The 15315-nt window shown below is 38.5% G+C and overlaps 1 protein-coding gene and 1 long non-coding RNA gene across 2 annotated transcripts; one reads left to right on the top strand and one right to left on the bottom strand.

The window, feature by feature from the left end:
• Positions 1-4269: 4269 nt before the first annotated feature.
• LOC110802198 (pentatricopeptide repeat-containing protein At1g06143) lies at positions 4270-7012 on the top strand. Its single transcript, XM_022007633.2, has one exon. The coding sequence runs from the start codon at positions 4627-4629 to the stop codon at positions 6367-6369; it is 1743 nt and encodes a 580-aa protein (XP_021863325.1). The 5' UTR covers positions 4270-4626; the 3' UTR covers positions 6370-7012.
• A 2640-nt stretch (positions 7013-9652) lies between these two features.
• LOC130466117 (uncharacterized) lies at positions 9653-11792 on the bottom strand. Its single transcript, XR_008926138.1, has 3 exons — positions 11068-11792; positions 10644-10708; positions 9653-9932 (listed from the first exon to the last, which is right to left on the bottom strand). It is a non-coding gene; the product is annotated as an uncharacterized lncRNA (long non-coding RNA).
• Positions 11793-15315: the final 3523 nt, after the last annotated feature.

Here is a 15315-nt window from a genome sequence, read left to right as displayed (position 1 = left end):
CTTAGAACACCTCAATGGAATAGTGTGTCGGAACGAAGGAACAAGACCTTTCTAGACATGGTTCAATCAATGATGGGTCAAGCCGAACTTCCATGCACTAAACACAACTGCACTCACACTAAATAGAGCTTCGTCTAAAGTTGTCGAAAAGATTCCATATGAGTTATGGTTTGGAAAGCCTCCAAAAGTTTCGTTTCTTAAGATATGGGGTTGTGAAGTATACGTCAAACGATTAATTTCTAAAAAAACTTCAACCAAAATCCGACAAATGTATCCTTGTGGGCTACCAAAGAAGACAAAGGGGTATTACTTCTACAATACATCTGAGAACAAGGTGTTTGTTTATGAGATGGTATCTTTTTGGAAAGACTAACACATTTCCAAAATGACAAGTGGGAGAAAAGTAGACCTCGAAGAACTTCGAGTCGAACAACAAACTCCAGAGAATGATCAAGATGACATTCAGGTTGAAACTCAAAGATCTTTAGAAAAATATGGTGAGGTTCACGTACCAACTGGAACGGTTATCCCGCGTAGATCGCAAAGGTATAGAAATATATGCAGATATTTTGATGAATGAGAGCCATAAAATTCTATTGTTGGAAAGCGATGAGCCTGCGACTTACAAACAAGCTATGATGAGCCCTAGCTCCAAGCAATAGCTAGAATCCATGCAATCTGAAATAGACTCCATGTCTGAAAACCAAGTTTGGGATTTGGTAGATTTTCCAGATGGCTACCAAGCCATAGGAAGAAAATGGGTTTTCAAGTTGAAAAAGGACAAGGACGGAAAACTAGAATTTTTCAAAGCTATATTGGTTGCAAAATGATACATGCAAGTCCATGACATGGATTACGATGAAACCTTTTTACCAGTTGCAATGCTTAAGTCTATCGGATAATGTTAACAATTGTTGCATATTACGATTATGAAATATGGCAAATGGATGTCAAAACCGCTTTCTTAAACGCCGTTTTAATAGAAACTATGTTTATGACACAGCCTGAGGGTTTTGAAGATCCAAAGAATGCTAAAAAGGTGTGGAAACTTAAGAAATCCATTTATGGATTAAAGCAAGCATAAAGAAGCTGAAATATACGTTTTGATGAAGCAGTCAGTGACTTTGGCTTCATCAAGAACGCAGACGAATCTTGTGTATACAAGAAGGTCAGTGGGAGAAAGATTGCTTCCTAGTACTATATGTCGATGACATATTACTTATTGGAAATGACATTCATATGTTGAACTCTGTAGAGATTGGTTTGGGAAATGTTTTTCGATGAAGGATCTAGGAGAAGCGCAATACATATTGGGCATCAAGAACTACAAAGATAGATCCAAGAAGATGATTGGACTTAGTCAAAGTATTATATCAATAAGGTGCTTAATATGTTCAAGAGGGCTAACTCCGAGAGAGGCTACCTACCCATGTCTCATGGAATGACTCTTAGCAAGACTCAGTGTCTGAAGACACCAGATGAGGGAAGACGAATGAGTGGGATTCCGTATGCATCATTGTTTGGATCAATAATGTATGCTATGATATGTAAACTGCCGGATGTTTCGTATGCACTTAGTGCTACGATCACAAAGCCCACATCCACCATCAATGGTTCCACTTTAGTTTGGCTGTCAAACACACCCTTGTTACGGCAGAACCAAGAAGCCCATGCAAGTGAGGCAAACATACGAAGTTGGCCTCTGTCCACCTTTCCAGCCATCTACCTCAATCTCTCCGCGAAAGAACTACTAGGAGCATCCACCAATGTACTCGCAAACACACTATGAGACCAAGTTTTCTCTAGCCGCACCACAAATAGGACATTTTCTATTGTCTCGGACGTGCCTATTTTATAGCGTCCATCACCCCAAGACTCTCCTTGCATGCACGCCATAAGAAGTGGCTCAATTTTGGTGGACCACCCAACCTCCATACGATCCTCCACAGCTCACCTTCGTTCGCACCAGACAACATTTCCCACATCCTCAAGAGCCCAAGTCTCCCTAACCAATAGCCCGAACGTACTGTGTATATGCCATCAGTAGACGGCCACCAGTATCTCCTATCATTTGCCCTTGTCCTTGGTAGAGGGATGTCCAAGACCACGATCATGTCCACCTCCACAAAACTTGCGTTCACCCTATCCATATCCCAACAGCCCGTGTCTGCATCAATAAGGTCACTCACCCGTAATTCTGTGTTGCTGTCCACTAGGGCCGTAGGCACCACGACATTTCCCTCTCCGGGTAGCCAGGAGTCGTCCCACACCTTAATGGAGGTACCATTACCCACACGCCATTTTAAACCGTCCAGTAGCAAGGATTTTGCACCCCATATACTCCTCCATGTGTAGCTTGGGTCAAACCCCCTACGAGCTTCAATGAAGTCGGTATGTTTATAGTACCTCGGTTTGAGCACACCTTGCAGTAGGGAGTTAGTCACCTCACACAAACTCCACCCTTACTTGGCCAAAAAAGCTTGGTTGAAACACTTCAAATCACGAAACCCCATTTCCCCCATTGACTTTGGTAGACACAATAGTTCCCAGCGATGTTAGTGCATTTTCCTCTCCGTACCTTTCGACCCCCACCAAAATCTAGCAAGTGTCGAGTGTATTTCATCAATTAGTCCCTCCGGTATCCTGAAAATACTCATCATATATGTTGGGATAGCCTGAGCCACATCCTTGATAAGAACCTCTTTCCCGGGGCGCGAAAGTAGCTTCTCCTTCCACCCTTGAAGCTTCTTCCAGATTCTTTCTTTTAAACAAGAGAAAACCGCCTTATTTGACCTCCCTATTATTGTTGGTAACCCCAAGTACTTTTCATGCTTTGTAACCTCCCGAACACCTAAAGTATCGATGATCTCCTTTGTCCTTTCCGCCCCTACACACTTGCTAAATGCGACTTCTATCTTGCTAAGGTTAACTTTATGACCGGATGCTCTTTCATACGTACTGATTATATCATCCACTTTAGAGCATTCTTGCAATGTCGCTTTCGCAAAAACAATACTATCATCCGTAAAAAATAGGTGAGAGATTCTCGGAGCACCCCTACATACCTTCGCACCATGGATAAGGTTATCATCCGCAGCCTTCTTTATCAACTTCGAAAACGCCTCTGCACAAATAAGGAATAAATACGGTGAAATCGGATCTCCTTGACGGAGTCCTCGGGATGGGACAAGAGAACCATAGATGGTCCCATTATATTTAAACGAGAAGGACACCGAGTTTAGGCAGTTCATAACTCGCCTAATCCAAGAATCTCTAAATCCCATTTTAATCATAACTCCCTCCAAGAAACACCACTCCACCCGATCATACGCCTTACTCATGTCTAACTTCAATGCCGCAGTACCATCTCGACCTTCCCCCCTCCTCTTCATCTGATGAAAAATCTCAAAAGCTATTAGAGCATTATCAGTAATGAGTCTCTTCGGGACAAAGGCACTTTGATTGCCGGAAATGATAGTGCCTAACATTGACTTCAATTTATTTGTTAGTGTTTTTGAGATGATCTTGTACAGGACGTTACACAGCTTATGGGCCTAAACTCCGTCATTCTCTTCGGGTCATTAACCTTCGGGATTAGGACTATACACGTATGGTTAACTTCATCCAACTTCACCTCTCCCCTCCACCATCCCTTAACAAAACGAATGACATCGCCACCAATAACATCCCAGAGAAAATAAGGCATGCATTCCATCCAGACCCGGGGCCTTGTTTGGGTGTATTTGAAGAGAGCGGCCCGAATTTCATCCCCTGTTAGCTCCATATCCATAACCTCCCGCATATCATCAGTCACCAACTCATTAATTCCCACCAATGCATCATTAAAACTACTGGGACAAGACGTGGCAAAGAGCTCACCAAAATACTTATTAATGATCTCATCCATGTCTTCCTTTGTATTTTTCCACGTATCATGCACATCAAAGAGACCACAAATAGTATTTCTTTTTTTTCCCGTTGAGTGGCCTTATGGTGAAAGTATTTCGTATTTTTATCGCCATCCCGTAACTCATTTGTCCTTGCCCGGGCATGCCAATACGACTCTTCAAGTCTACGCAAGCTGTCGAGTTCATCCACAATATCATTGCAGCATTGTAGCTGGTTTGGGTCTAAAGCTCCCCTTGCATCTCTTTTAGTCTCTTTTCAGCCTTCTTTATTCTTTTTTGGACAGCCCCAAATGTGGTTTCGGCCCACGAAGTGAGTCTCTGAGCCACACCTTCAATTCTAGTATGTAACGGGTCACCAACACCATCCCTCCATACATCCGAAACAACCCTTCCACATTCATCACTTGACAACCATAATGCCTCAAACCTAAATAATTTCCCCATCTCCTTCGCTCTATTGTCTCACCAAATTTCAGCAAGATAGCTGCGTGATCCGATGAACATATTGAAAAGTGTAAAACCTCCATAGCCGGGAACATCGCACACCACGGGGTATCCGCAATGTATCTGTCAAGTCTCTCCCTCACTATTGTATCCACTGGCGTGCCCCGTTGCCAAGTATAAATAAGTTGTTCGGTGAAATGCACTCTCAACTAGAACTTCGAACAATAACTGTTTCCGCCCTTTCTCAAATCCGATTTTAACCCCCGAATTGTTCATGGTGGCTATGGCGCCGGTCTTGCAACGCTGCCAGAAAAACATAACTTACCTGAACAGATTCTTTCCATCTAAATTTGTACAAACTATCAAACTAATACACACTGAAGCTTTAGTAGATCATCTAAAAAGATGCTCAAATTTTCCAGTTCTACAATCCCTTCAAGCCTTAATGATCAAATCAGATAACATTGGAGATTGTTATATAATGACCCAATTCATCAGCGCTTGTTCTTCACTCAATCAGATAGAATATGCGAATTCAGCTTTCACCCAGATGAAATTTCCAAATGTAATCGTTTATAATTCATTGATTAGAGGTATAATTGACTGGGGAAGGCCAATTCAAGCTCTAAACTTATACATGGAAATGTTGAGAAATCAAATTTACCCAACTAGTTACACTTTATCACCATTGATTAAGGCTTGTTGTCAAGCATTTGATTTGCAAATTGGGGAAAGTATTCACTCCCAGGCTTGGAAAATGGGGTTTAAAGGTCACGTTTTTGTGTTGACTGCATTGGTTGATTTTTACGGGAAACTGGGCAAACTTGTTGAAGCACGAAAGGTGTTCGGTGAAATGCCTGAAAGAGATTCTTTCGCGTGGAGCACTATTGTCTCGGTTCATGCTCGAGGCGGAGACATGGCTTCTGCTAGGCGCTTGTTTCATGAGATGCCTCAGAGGAATGTTACTGCCTGGAATACTATGATTGACGGGTACGCGAGGTTGGGGGATGTTGTGGCTGCAGAATTGTTATTTGATCAGATGTCTAAAAAGGATTTGGTTTCGTGGACTACTATGATCGCTTGTTATACTCAAAACAAGGAATACAAAAAGGCATTAGCTGCCTTTGATGAGATGATGAAGAATGGAATCTGCCCTGATAAGAGGGCATTAGCAACAGTAATTTCATGCTGTGCACATCTAGGAGCTCTTGACTTAGGAAAGAAGATTCATTTCTATATCGTACGAGAGGGGATTTCACTTGATGTTTATGTTGGGTCTGCATTGGTAGACATGTATGCCAAGTGTGGGAAGTTAGAGAGATCTCTAGTCGTCTTTCTCAACTTAAGGGAGAAAAACCTTTATTGTTGGAATTCGATAATTGAAGGGCTTGCGACTCATGGGCATGGAAAATCAGCAATTGCAATGTTTGATAAAATGGTAGGAGAGAATGTAAAGCCTAATGGAGTAACTTTTATCAGTGTTCTTAGTGGATGCACTCACTCGGGACTAGTTGAAGAAGGCCGTAAGATATTCCAAAACATGATTAATGATTTTCAAATTTGTCTAGAGATAAAGCATTATGGCTGCATGGTTGATCTACTTTGCAAAGCTAAATTGCTTGAAGAAGCACTTGAATTGATTGGAAGTATGAAAATTGAACCAAATTCAGTTATTTGGGGTGCCTTATTAAGTGGGTCTAAGCTATGTCAGAACTTAGAGATTGGTGAAATAGCCGTCAGTAAGTTAATGGAGTTGGAGCCTGATAATTGTGGTTACTATAGCCTGCTACTTAGCATGTATGCTGAAGCAAAAAGATGGAAAGAGGTAAAAGAAATCAGGTCCGTGATGAGGGAATTAGGCATAGAGAAAAGATGTCCTGGATCTAGTTGGATTGAATTGGATAATGAATTGCATCAGTTTGTTGCTGCTGATAAATCTCATCCTGCATCCAGTGAGATATGTTTTTTGCTGAATGAATTGTATGGACAGCTGAAGCCTCCATATATATCTATCTGAATATGACCAAGTATGTGATTAATTTGTGTGCTATTCACTGCAAAAACATCTTCTTGGTGGAACTGATTGCCATTTGCCAACCCCTTTTTAGTTGTTACTTGAATTCAGTTTCGAGTTGATGAAAAATTCAAGGAAATGCAGAATACTCGGTTAGAGTAAGCGCACACAGCTGGTTTTGGGTCTGTATAAAGCAGAGGGAGGAATTCGCATTTTTTAAATTTAATGCAGAAAAGTTGCATACACCTTATGTAGTTGAACCTTCTAAATTCTTATGAGGAAACTATTTTTTGAGAATGGAGGCCACTCAGGCCAGGCGAGTTTGCTTCAGAAAAGGTATTTAAGCTAAAACAAAGAGAGTGGTGATGGTTTGTTACAAAAAGGCCGACAGCTCTTGTTCATACTTTTCTGGATAGATTCATCATTCTACTCAAACATATGCATCAAAAGAATTATTCTACTTCAGAATGGGAGTTTGAACCAATAGTGTAAAAAAAGGAAATGACACACGGACTTTCCTTGGTAGAAGTTCATAACTACTTATAGTTAACTACATTGAAAGAAAATGCTGACTTGTTATCTTTGCCTTGTTGGTAGTAAAAACAGCAATTGTTGTGACAAGATTATATTTTGTGATACGAGGTCATGCTTGACTGGGAGCTTCCCCTAAATATATCCTAATAACTCGTATCAGACCATAGGCTTTTTCATTATGTTGTGTCTATTTTGTTTGCCAGTAACATTTTATTGTGCCTGTGTGGCTGTGTTGCTGCAGGTTTACCGTGGTTGATTCGAGAAGGAACAAGCTTGGTTCAAACATCTCTGCAAAATGCAAAATTGACAAATTAGACTCAAAACCCCCTCATTCTCATTAATTAACTCCGTATATATAATTACATAGGGGAGGCTATTCTAGGTAACTCCGTATATCTAAATTTTACAATATTAACACAATATATTATCGTATAATCCGTATATAATATCGTAACATCCCCTCAAGGTGGAGCATGAAGATCTCGAATGCCCATCTTATTTAGAAAAAAACTCAAATTGTGTCTTCCCGGACGCTTTGGTGAAAATATTCTCCTACTGAACTTTTGTTGATACATACGAAGGACATATGATCCCCTCCTTGGATTTTGTGCAATATGCAACGCAGACTGACTATCACAGAACATGCGCATACCTTGTTTGTGTGATACTTCCAAATCCCGTAGTAGTTGCTTCAACCACTTTAATTCACACGTCAATGCAGTCAAACTCAAAAGAATAATGCTATCACATATTGCTTGCTCTTCATTATGTCAATGAATTGTATGTGATTATGTGATATATTGTGCTATAGTCTCTTCTCATAATTTGCATTAGGTAAACTTGTAAACCAGCTATTGCATGATTTAACATTTTGTTACTTGATCCCAAATTTATTCCCAAAGCAAACTCTTGTTTGACTTTGTGTAGACGGTAGCTTGGCTGGTTTGGAGCATTTGTTGGCGGTTGGCTTGTGGTGCCTGTCGTGCCTCATAGGTACAGTTGAAGGCATCTCAATTCTCAAGTACCGTGGGAGTTATGTTTCAAAATAATGGTAACAAACTAGCACTAGAAACCATGATTCCACGAAAGGAATACACATTTATGGGAACTAACTTTGGCGAACAATTCTTTTACCATTCTAGTCTCATTTTTCTTTACTCGAATCTGAATTATTCGAGGCCTATATATAGTGTAGGACTTCTCACATAGTTACATATCTTCTGCTTTTGCTCATTTTCAGACACAAAATTAGCTATGGGCTTGCTAATAGTATGTTCATACTCAACTGAGTTAATTCAGTACCCTAGGAGTAGCAAAAAATAACCGTTGTTCAAATACTCCCTCCGTCTCTTTTTGTTTTTTACGTTTGGTATTTTTCACGCGTTTTAACGATTAATTAATGTGCGTTGAGATCCTCTATTTTTTAATTTAAACAAGATAAATTACGTTTATTTATAATGTTTTCACTTTTACCAAAATTTTTATATTGGGAATATGAGAAAAATTTAATGTCCCAATGAAAAAGTGTGAGAGATTAAATGACTCAGTGAATTTAATTGGTTAAAATAATGATTGGATACAAATTTTAATAGAATGTTAAGATATTTATGTGATAATATAAAAGGAAATGTAAAGAACATTTTAAAACACCCAAAAACAAAAACGTAAAGAAAAAAAGATACGAAGGGAGTATCAATCAACAACCAAAACAATCTAATATATATATATATATATATATATATATATATATATATATATATATATATATATATATATATATATATATATATATATATAAAGGGGAGTTTTTTGGAGAGCATTTAGAGTGTCCACGTAGGATTTCCACATCATCACATATTATTAACTAATATTTTAGGTTTATTAAAAAATAAAAAATAAATATTAGATCCCTTGCCATGATTAAATTAGTAGATAATATGATAAAGATAGATTTCAACAAAAAATTATCTTTCTCTTCTACCTTTTTGTATATATAAAGAGGGAAACCTTTTGGGATGAATAATTGAGATAATAAATATCTTTCAGCACAAATAAACGTATTCCTTTAATCAAATAAACGTTTTGTATAATTTGTTCTTAATAATTTGTTTTTAATTTGTTGAATGTATTTTTCATAGTAAGCCTTATTAGTATTTGTTCATTTGTTAATGCTTTATACTTTGTAGGCATTGTGTAGGGTACTTACTTTTTTTTTTTCCAAGAATGATTTTATGATTTGCCATAATGGATACGAGTAATTGCAAAGGATTATCCTAGGTAAGGCAAAGAATTATGCTAAAGTTTAGATTTGTTCTTTAACTCGGTTAACATCTTGATCATATTTTATGATTAACATTGCTTCAAAGATCCTGAGATCAACTTTTTGACGACCTTGGACAAAATCATATCGGTTTTCCATAGTTTGTATAATATGACCATTCTTTTACCTATGGTTTAATCACATCGTTGTTCTAGCTTTGTATTACCATCTAAGGTGAATTTTGTTGCTGAAAATATCCCTTTACGTTCATGTCTCAATGACTCCGAGTCTCCGAGAAGATTCAATGGTGTTATTTTTTCTGTTGCACGATGTTGATTACTTTTTTGCCGAGTTAATCTTTATCGAGCTTCTATTTCACGGATCAAACAATTTCAGTAGCTAATTCAAGTACACTTTCTTCAAAGTACGCTACATTGGATACAATTAATTCCCCATCCTTTGATCCTGACCATTACATGTAACGCCCCGACCTCTAAATCACTTATTAAAGCATAATTAGCAGCGGAATTAACCTAATTTGGTCGGGACATTACCTGCCGTAATTCCCTCTTGGAAATTACAAGGCAACATCATACATAAGCCATAAAAACCTCCAAATTAATATAATAATCATTTATATTCCCAAAATACAAGTACATAAATTACTAAAAGTCTTTAAATTAAACAATTATAAACATCAAGCATAAACTAGGTGAATAATATAAAAGTGAAATTCCTCGCCTCTACGCGTTTCCATCGATTCCCGCAGTACCTAAAACGGAAAACAAAACGGTGAGCCGAAGACTCAGTAACGACTACCCTAGCAACGTAAATTCATTTCAATTCATTTTATTTAATAACACAGGGAGAATAGAATAGGTAAAATATTTAATAAAATATCATATTTAATTCATTCATAAACTTTGCAGTTCAACATGCTAGTTGTCGGCAAGTACGAACCGTGAAGGAATTCTCCACTGGGCCTGGGCCCATAAGAGCCTGGGCTCATCGTAACATGGGGCCTGGGCCCTGAGCCTGGGCTCATAAACCATGGGAGCCTGGGCTCGTGATCCATGGGTGGACAGGTGTCCGTGGTGCATGCATGACCGGTAGATAGGAAGATGGTAGTTTATATACCGCCAGACAAACCAGGTCTTTCACTTTCATTTTATCATGTTTTATGTATTTTTACTAAGCCTTGGCTTGTATTTCAGTTCGAAATAACATAACTCATTTAGCTCATAAAACATCATTTTGATCCTGGGATCAATAAACATATTATTTCTTTCAAAGCATTGCATAAACATAATTTTATGAGAAAACTCAATCAAATCATATTATAATAAACAATTCAAACAAATCATATTTCATCCCACAATCCATAAAACACATCAAAACATTTAATTCATAAATTCAATCATAACGTCATAATTTCATAAATCATATTTATAAGGGGATTGCGGGTACTAGAAATAGCCGTTACCTCAATTCCACGATTTGCTAAGCCTTTTTCCTTGGTTCGTTCGTCCTGAGCTCCGAGTTCGATTTCTTTCAAAGTATCAAATTATTGAATTAGTTACTAAAACGATAAACACTTTAAAACCAATATTTTATAAATAATGAATTCATAGATAGTGAATTTTGAAATAATGGATTTAATAAAAATATAATTTTTATAAATTATTGAAAATAATATTAAACGAAATTTCAATAAAAATTACATAAATCGATTTACATATTATTTAATTTCATAAATTAACGAAAATATTATTTAAATCAAATTTTTAGTCAAAGTATAAATTTGAAATTATCATTTAAATTTCCATTTTATTTCAATGCTTAAGTAATCATTTATTTTCATAAAATATTAAGATTAGTAAGTATATGGACATGTTAACAAAACTCACTTGAGCTATTTGGGCCAACAATTTTGGGCTTGGTATGGGGAATAAGAAAACAGTTCCAATCTGGAACTTGTTTCCTGGGAACCTCGAGCAAGAACAGAGGAGGGCAGGGCACGAGGGAGGAGGGAAACGGACGAAGAGGAAGAGGGGGAGGGGAACGGAGGTGGAGGCTGACGCCTGGGAGGCACGGTGGCGCAATAAAGCGACGGTAATGGTCGTGGTTGTGCGACGGTGGTTTGCGCAAAGAGGGAGGGACTGTGCGATGGCGTGGGTGGTTATGGGAGGAGACTGCAACGGTTTTCCGGCGGGTTTAGGGGAGGCGTGTCTGGGTGGCGCTGCACCAGGGAGGAGGAAAGGGGTGGAGCGTCGCCAGCGCAGCAGCACCACTGTGCTGGCTGGGCGCGAAGGCAGGGGGTCGAGTGAGGAGGGAGGCAGGGAGTTGGGCGCAAGGGCGAGGGAGACAGGGGAGGTGCGTGGTGGTGGTGGGTTGTTTGCGACGATCGGGAAATAAGGAGGTGGTGGTGCGGTGGTTACAGGCGACAAAAGGGGTGGTTTGCAGGCGGCATTATGCCGGAAAAAGGGGCGAAGAGGGTGGCTCCATGGCTGAGATTTGCAGTTTATTCAAAGAGAAAATAAAATGGTAATAAACTCTATTGTTTTGATCTTGAAATTCAATGGTGAATAAGATGTTGGTGGCTGATTGCTTGAATCAGAGAAGAGAGAAAAGGGAAGTGAAATTGGTCTCTTGTGTTGAAATTGTTTTATGAAATTGTTGAATTTGTAAAGGATAAAGTGGAAGAAACAAACTTGGTTTTTGCTTTGAATTTTGACTGAAATGAGGGAAGAAGGAAGGAAGAAAATTTCCTCCTTACTTTGTACGTGGAGAGCAAGGAAGAGAAAGATGTCAATTTGTTCCTTAGGGGCATTTTGGTCATTTCACTTAGTTAGGCAAGATTTCTGAAAATTGGTTTCTATTTTTAGAAAATTAATTTGAATAGAAATATTTAATTAAAATTAAGTTTTAAAATAATCCTTTATAAAAATATCGTTAACGAAAAATGAATTTAGTTTCCGAATAAATAAGAACGTTTTGAAATTATTAAAAATCCGGAATCAATTACGAAATAACTAATATTTAAAAAGTAGCTTAAACTCGTAAATTTGAAATTAAATCATAGAATCTGAAAGTTAATAAATAGTGTAACAATATTTAAAAATTCAAGCGAAATAAAACTTCGTTAATTAAAAATAAAGTTCGAATTTTAGATTTAAAACGATTTTAAGCTAAATAAAAATAATTAAGCCTAATTAACCGAGTTTTAAAAATTCGGGGTATTACATTACATGAATCTATTGGTACTTCTTCTCTCCTAATTTTTGCTTATTATATCTGGTTTTAGCATTCTTTTTGACGGAATTAAGTTGCTTTATTAGCAGTTTGACATATGGATGCGATTTAGGTGGATGATTCAGATATGTTCGTCTTTTAAAATTGTAAACCCGGTAAAAGATAATAAAAGATAAATTTTGCTAGGAAGTAAAAAAGATAAATAAAATTTAGTAAAAGATAGTACGAGAAAATTAAAAATAAGATAAATAAAGATCCGGTAAAAGATAAATTTTAAACATTTATTTTTTAAAAATTTAATAGATAAATAAAGACTCATTCTTAACTATCACTTAAAGTTGAAAAAATATCTCATAAAAAAAAAAATTTAACCCGTGCATCGCACGGGCTTTAAATCTAGTGTTGTCAAAAACAAAACAAAATAAAACAACCAAAATAACAGGGGCACGATCGCCAACTTCCCCCAGTTCACCATTTCACGGCTTTCACCCCCTTTATCCCAAACTAGCAACACCTTTGACCCCCATCCCACGTCACTTTCTCTCTCCTCAAAACCCCTCCTTCTTTTGTCCTTTATGGCGATGTCAAGACCCTCCCAACCACCATCACCACTACAACAACCACCGCCGGGAGTACGCTTAAACCTCGAAGTCACCATCATCTCCGGAAAACACTTGAAGAACGTCAACTGGAAAAACGGTGATCTCAAACCCTACGCCATTTTCTGGGTCGACCCAGACCACAAACTCACCACCAAATCGGACGATTCCGGCAACACCAAACCCGTTTGGAACCAGCGATTCCTCCTCTCCATCACTTCCCCTCTTCCCGAAGCTTTTCTATCTCTTGAAATCTTCCATTCTAAGGCGTCTGAAACCCCCAAACCCTTTGTGGGTTCTCTCCATGTTCGTCTTTCTACCCTAACCGAACCTGATAACCCGGATATCATCCGAACCTATGACCTCATCCGACCCTCCGGTCGTTTGCAGGGTAAGATCCGACTTAAGGTTGCGATAAAGGAACAACCTTTACCTCAGCAACCCCCACCACAACCAAGCCACGGTGGTTTGGAGTTCGATTACCATTTTAGCCCTCATTCTAGGTATTATTACTCATCTGCACCTCCTTTACCGTACAGTAGTAGCTCCAGGTCAGCGTCTCCTGCTCCTCCGCCACCTCCTACGGCGTACCCATACTCAATGGGGTACTACTCAGGGTATTTCCCCCCAAATGGGGCCAGGTCTTATGGAGCAGGGGCACCGTCTGCTCCGGTGGACTACAGTCCTTACGAGCAGAGGTCCAGGACAAGTGGCGGTTTTGGGCTCGGGACCGGGTTGGCGGTCGGGGCAGTTGCTGGGGCGCTTGGTGGGATTGCCTTAGATGAAGGGTTGAAGTATGAAGAAGAGAAGATTGCCGAGAGGGTTGAAGAGAATTATCTTGGTGCTCACAAAGATGATTTTAGTGATTACCGTGGTGATTATTAGTGTGCCTGGATAGTTTATGGCATGACTCTGAGCAGTTTGGTGGGTAAGCTTGCTTGTTCATGGCTGTGTTCAATCAGCTGTTGTTGTGGTTTTACTGCTTTGCTTATGTTTTATACTTTTATAGAACAGTTTGAAGGTCTTTGTGGAATAATAAGTGTATATTGTACATAGTCCTGCTTCTACTTGGCTTATCTAAATGGTAATCTTAATCTTAGAATTCCTGTATTTATGAATTATGATATATTGCTCTTAAATATGTGTGCTAAAGTTCCTGTCTTTCACATGTAATAAGCCTCGTTTGGTGAATCAACCCCTACTGCCTAAAATGATTTTTGGACGGTGATTTCTTTTGGTTGTGGAGAAAGGAAATGGTTTAGGATCACTGTGTAATCTGTAAATCAATGTGTTGGGTTTGGGTGCTTGGGTTTTTAGGTTATCGTAATGCTACTACATTTTGAAGTATGTTGAATAGCAGCATTTAGTGGCCAGGGTATGTGGAGCTTAAGGTCTTAAGGTCTTTCTTGCATTTATCATGGGATATGAAGAGCATTTGGGTGATTAGTGAATGAGCAAAATGATCAAGGTAAGACTAATTGCTTAAATTCATAATTGTTAAGGTCCGAGTGTTTTGACACCGAATCATGCGGCGCCCTCTTGCATATGGGCAAGGGCGCAAGCCTTATGCGGAAAGTGTATCTCAAGGCTTGAGGGGAACGAGCGGGTGCTTGATTCGGAATGGGTACTCTTGCCTATTGGCGACAAGAGTTAGGGTGCACTTGTGTGCAAACAACATATACAAGAGGGGCCGACGACGAGAATGTATCCTTTTGGGAAGATTTTGTTGTCTTGAAAAACTTAAGAACGAGCGACAACACAATATTATAAAGGCTAACAACACACAAGTAATTAAGCAAAGACAACTTCTGATGAGAGGTATTGTTCCTTACCCCTCATAGAAGTTTATTTTGAATTAGCTTTAAGTTTTTGGTGAACGCCGGATTAACTTAAGCCTAGAAAACTATCAGAAAGGTCTTATAAAGCAATAGATAAGCAAAATACAAGTAAACGAAGGTTGGATTCTATCAATAATGATGGTGCTTGTATGAGCATTTTCTCTTTATTGTCTCTTGTTGAACTGGTAAAAGATGGTATGTTGATCTCATATGAGCTATAAACAATTAATTTATTGTACTTGCATATTTGATCTAGTGGTCATAATTTTGTCGCATATGTATGGTAGTATGAACTTCAAAGCAGTACTGAGTGCATAAGCAGTAATTTGAAAGTTGATCAAGAGAAAAGAGGCTTGTGCTATTAGAAATTTAGAAGATGCATAAATTTTTATAGTGGTAACTGTTGGCTATGAAACATTGGGAGCGGAGAACTGTGAAAATTTCAGAGAATCAGTTTGGATTTATG

This window comes from Spinacia oleracea, chromosome 1 (genome assembly GCF_020520425.1).
Source record: "Spinacia oleracea cultivar Varoflay chromosome 1, BTI_SOV_V1, whole genome shotgun sequence".
Lineage (NCBI taxonomy): Eukaryota > Viridiplantae > Streptophyta > Magnoliopsida > Caryophyllales > Amaranthaceae > Spinacia > Spinacia oleracea.
This window is presented reverse-complemented; position numbering and strand designations above follow the sequence as displayed.

Bases quoted from the DNA above. Each gene is read 5' to 3' on its own strand.
- LOC110802198 (XM_022007633.2), top strand. From the start codon at position 4,627: ATGGTGGCTATGGCGCCGGTCTTGCAACGCTGCCAGAAAAACATAACT.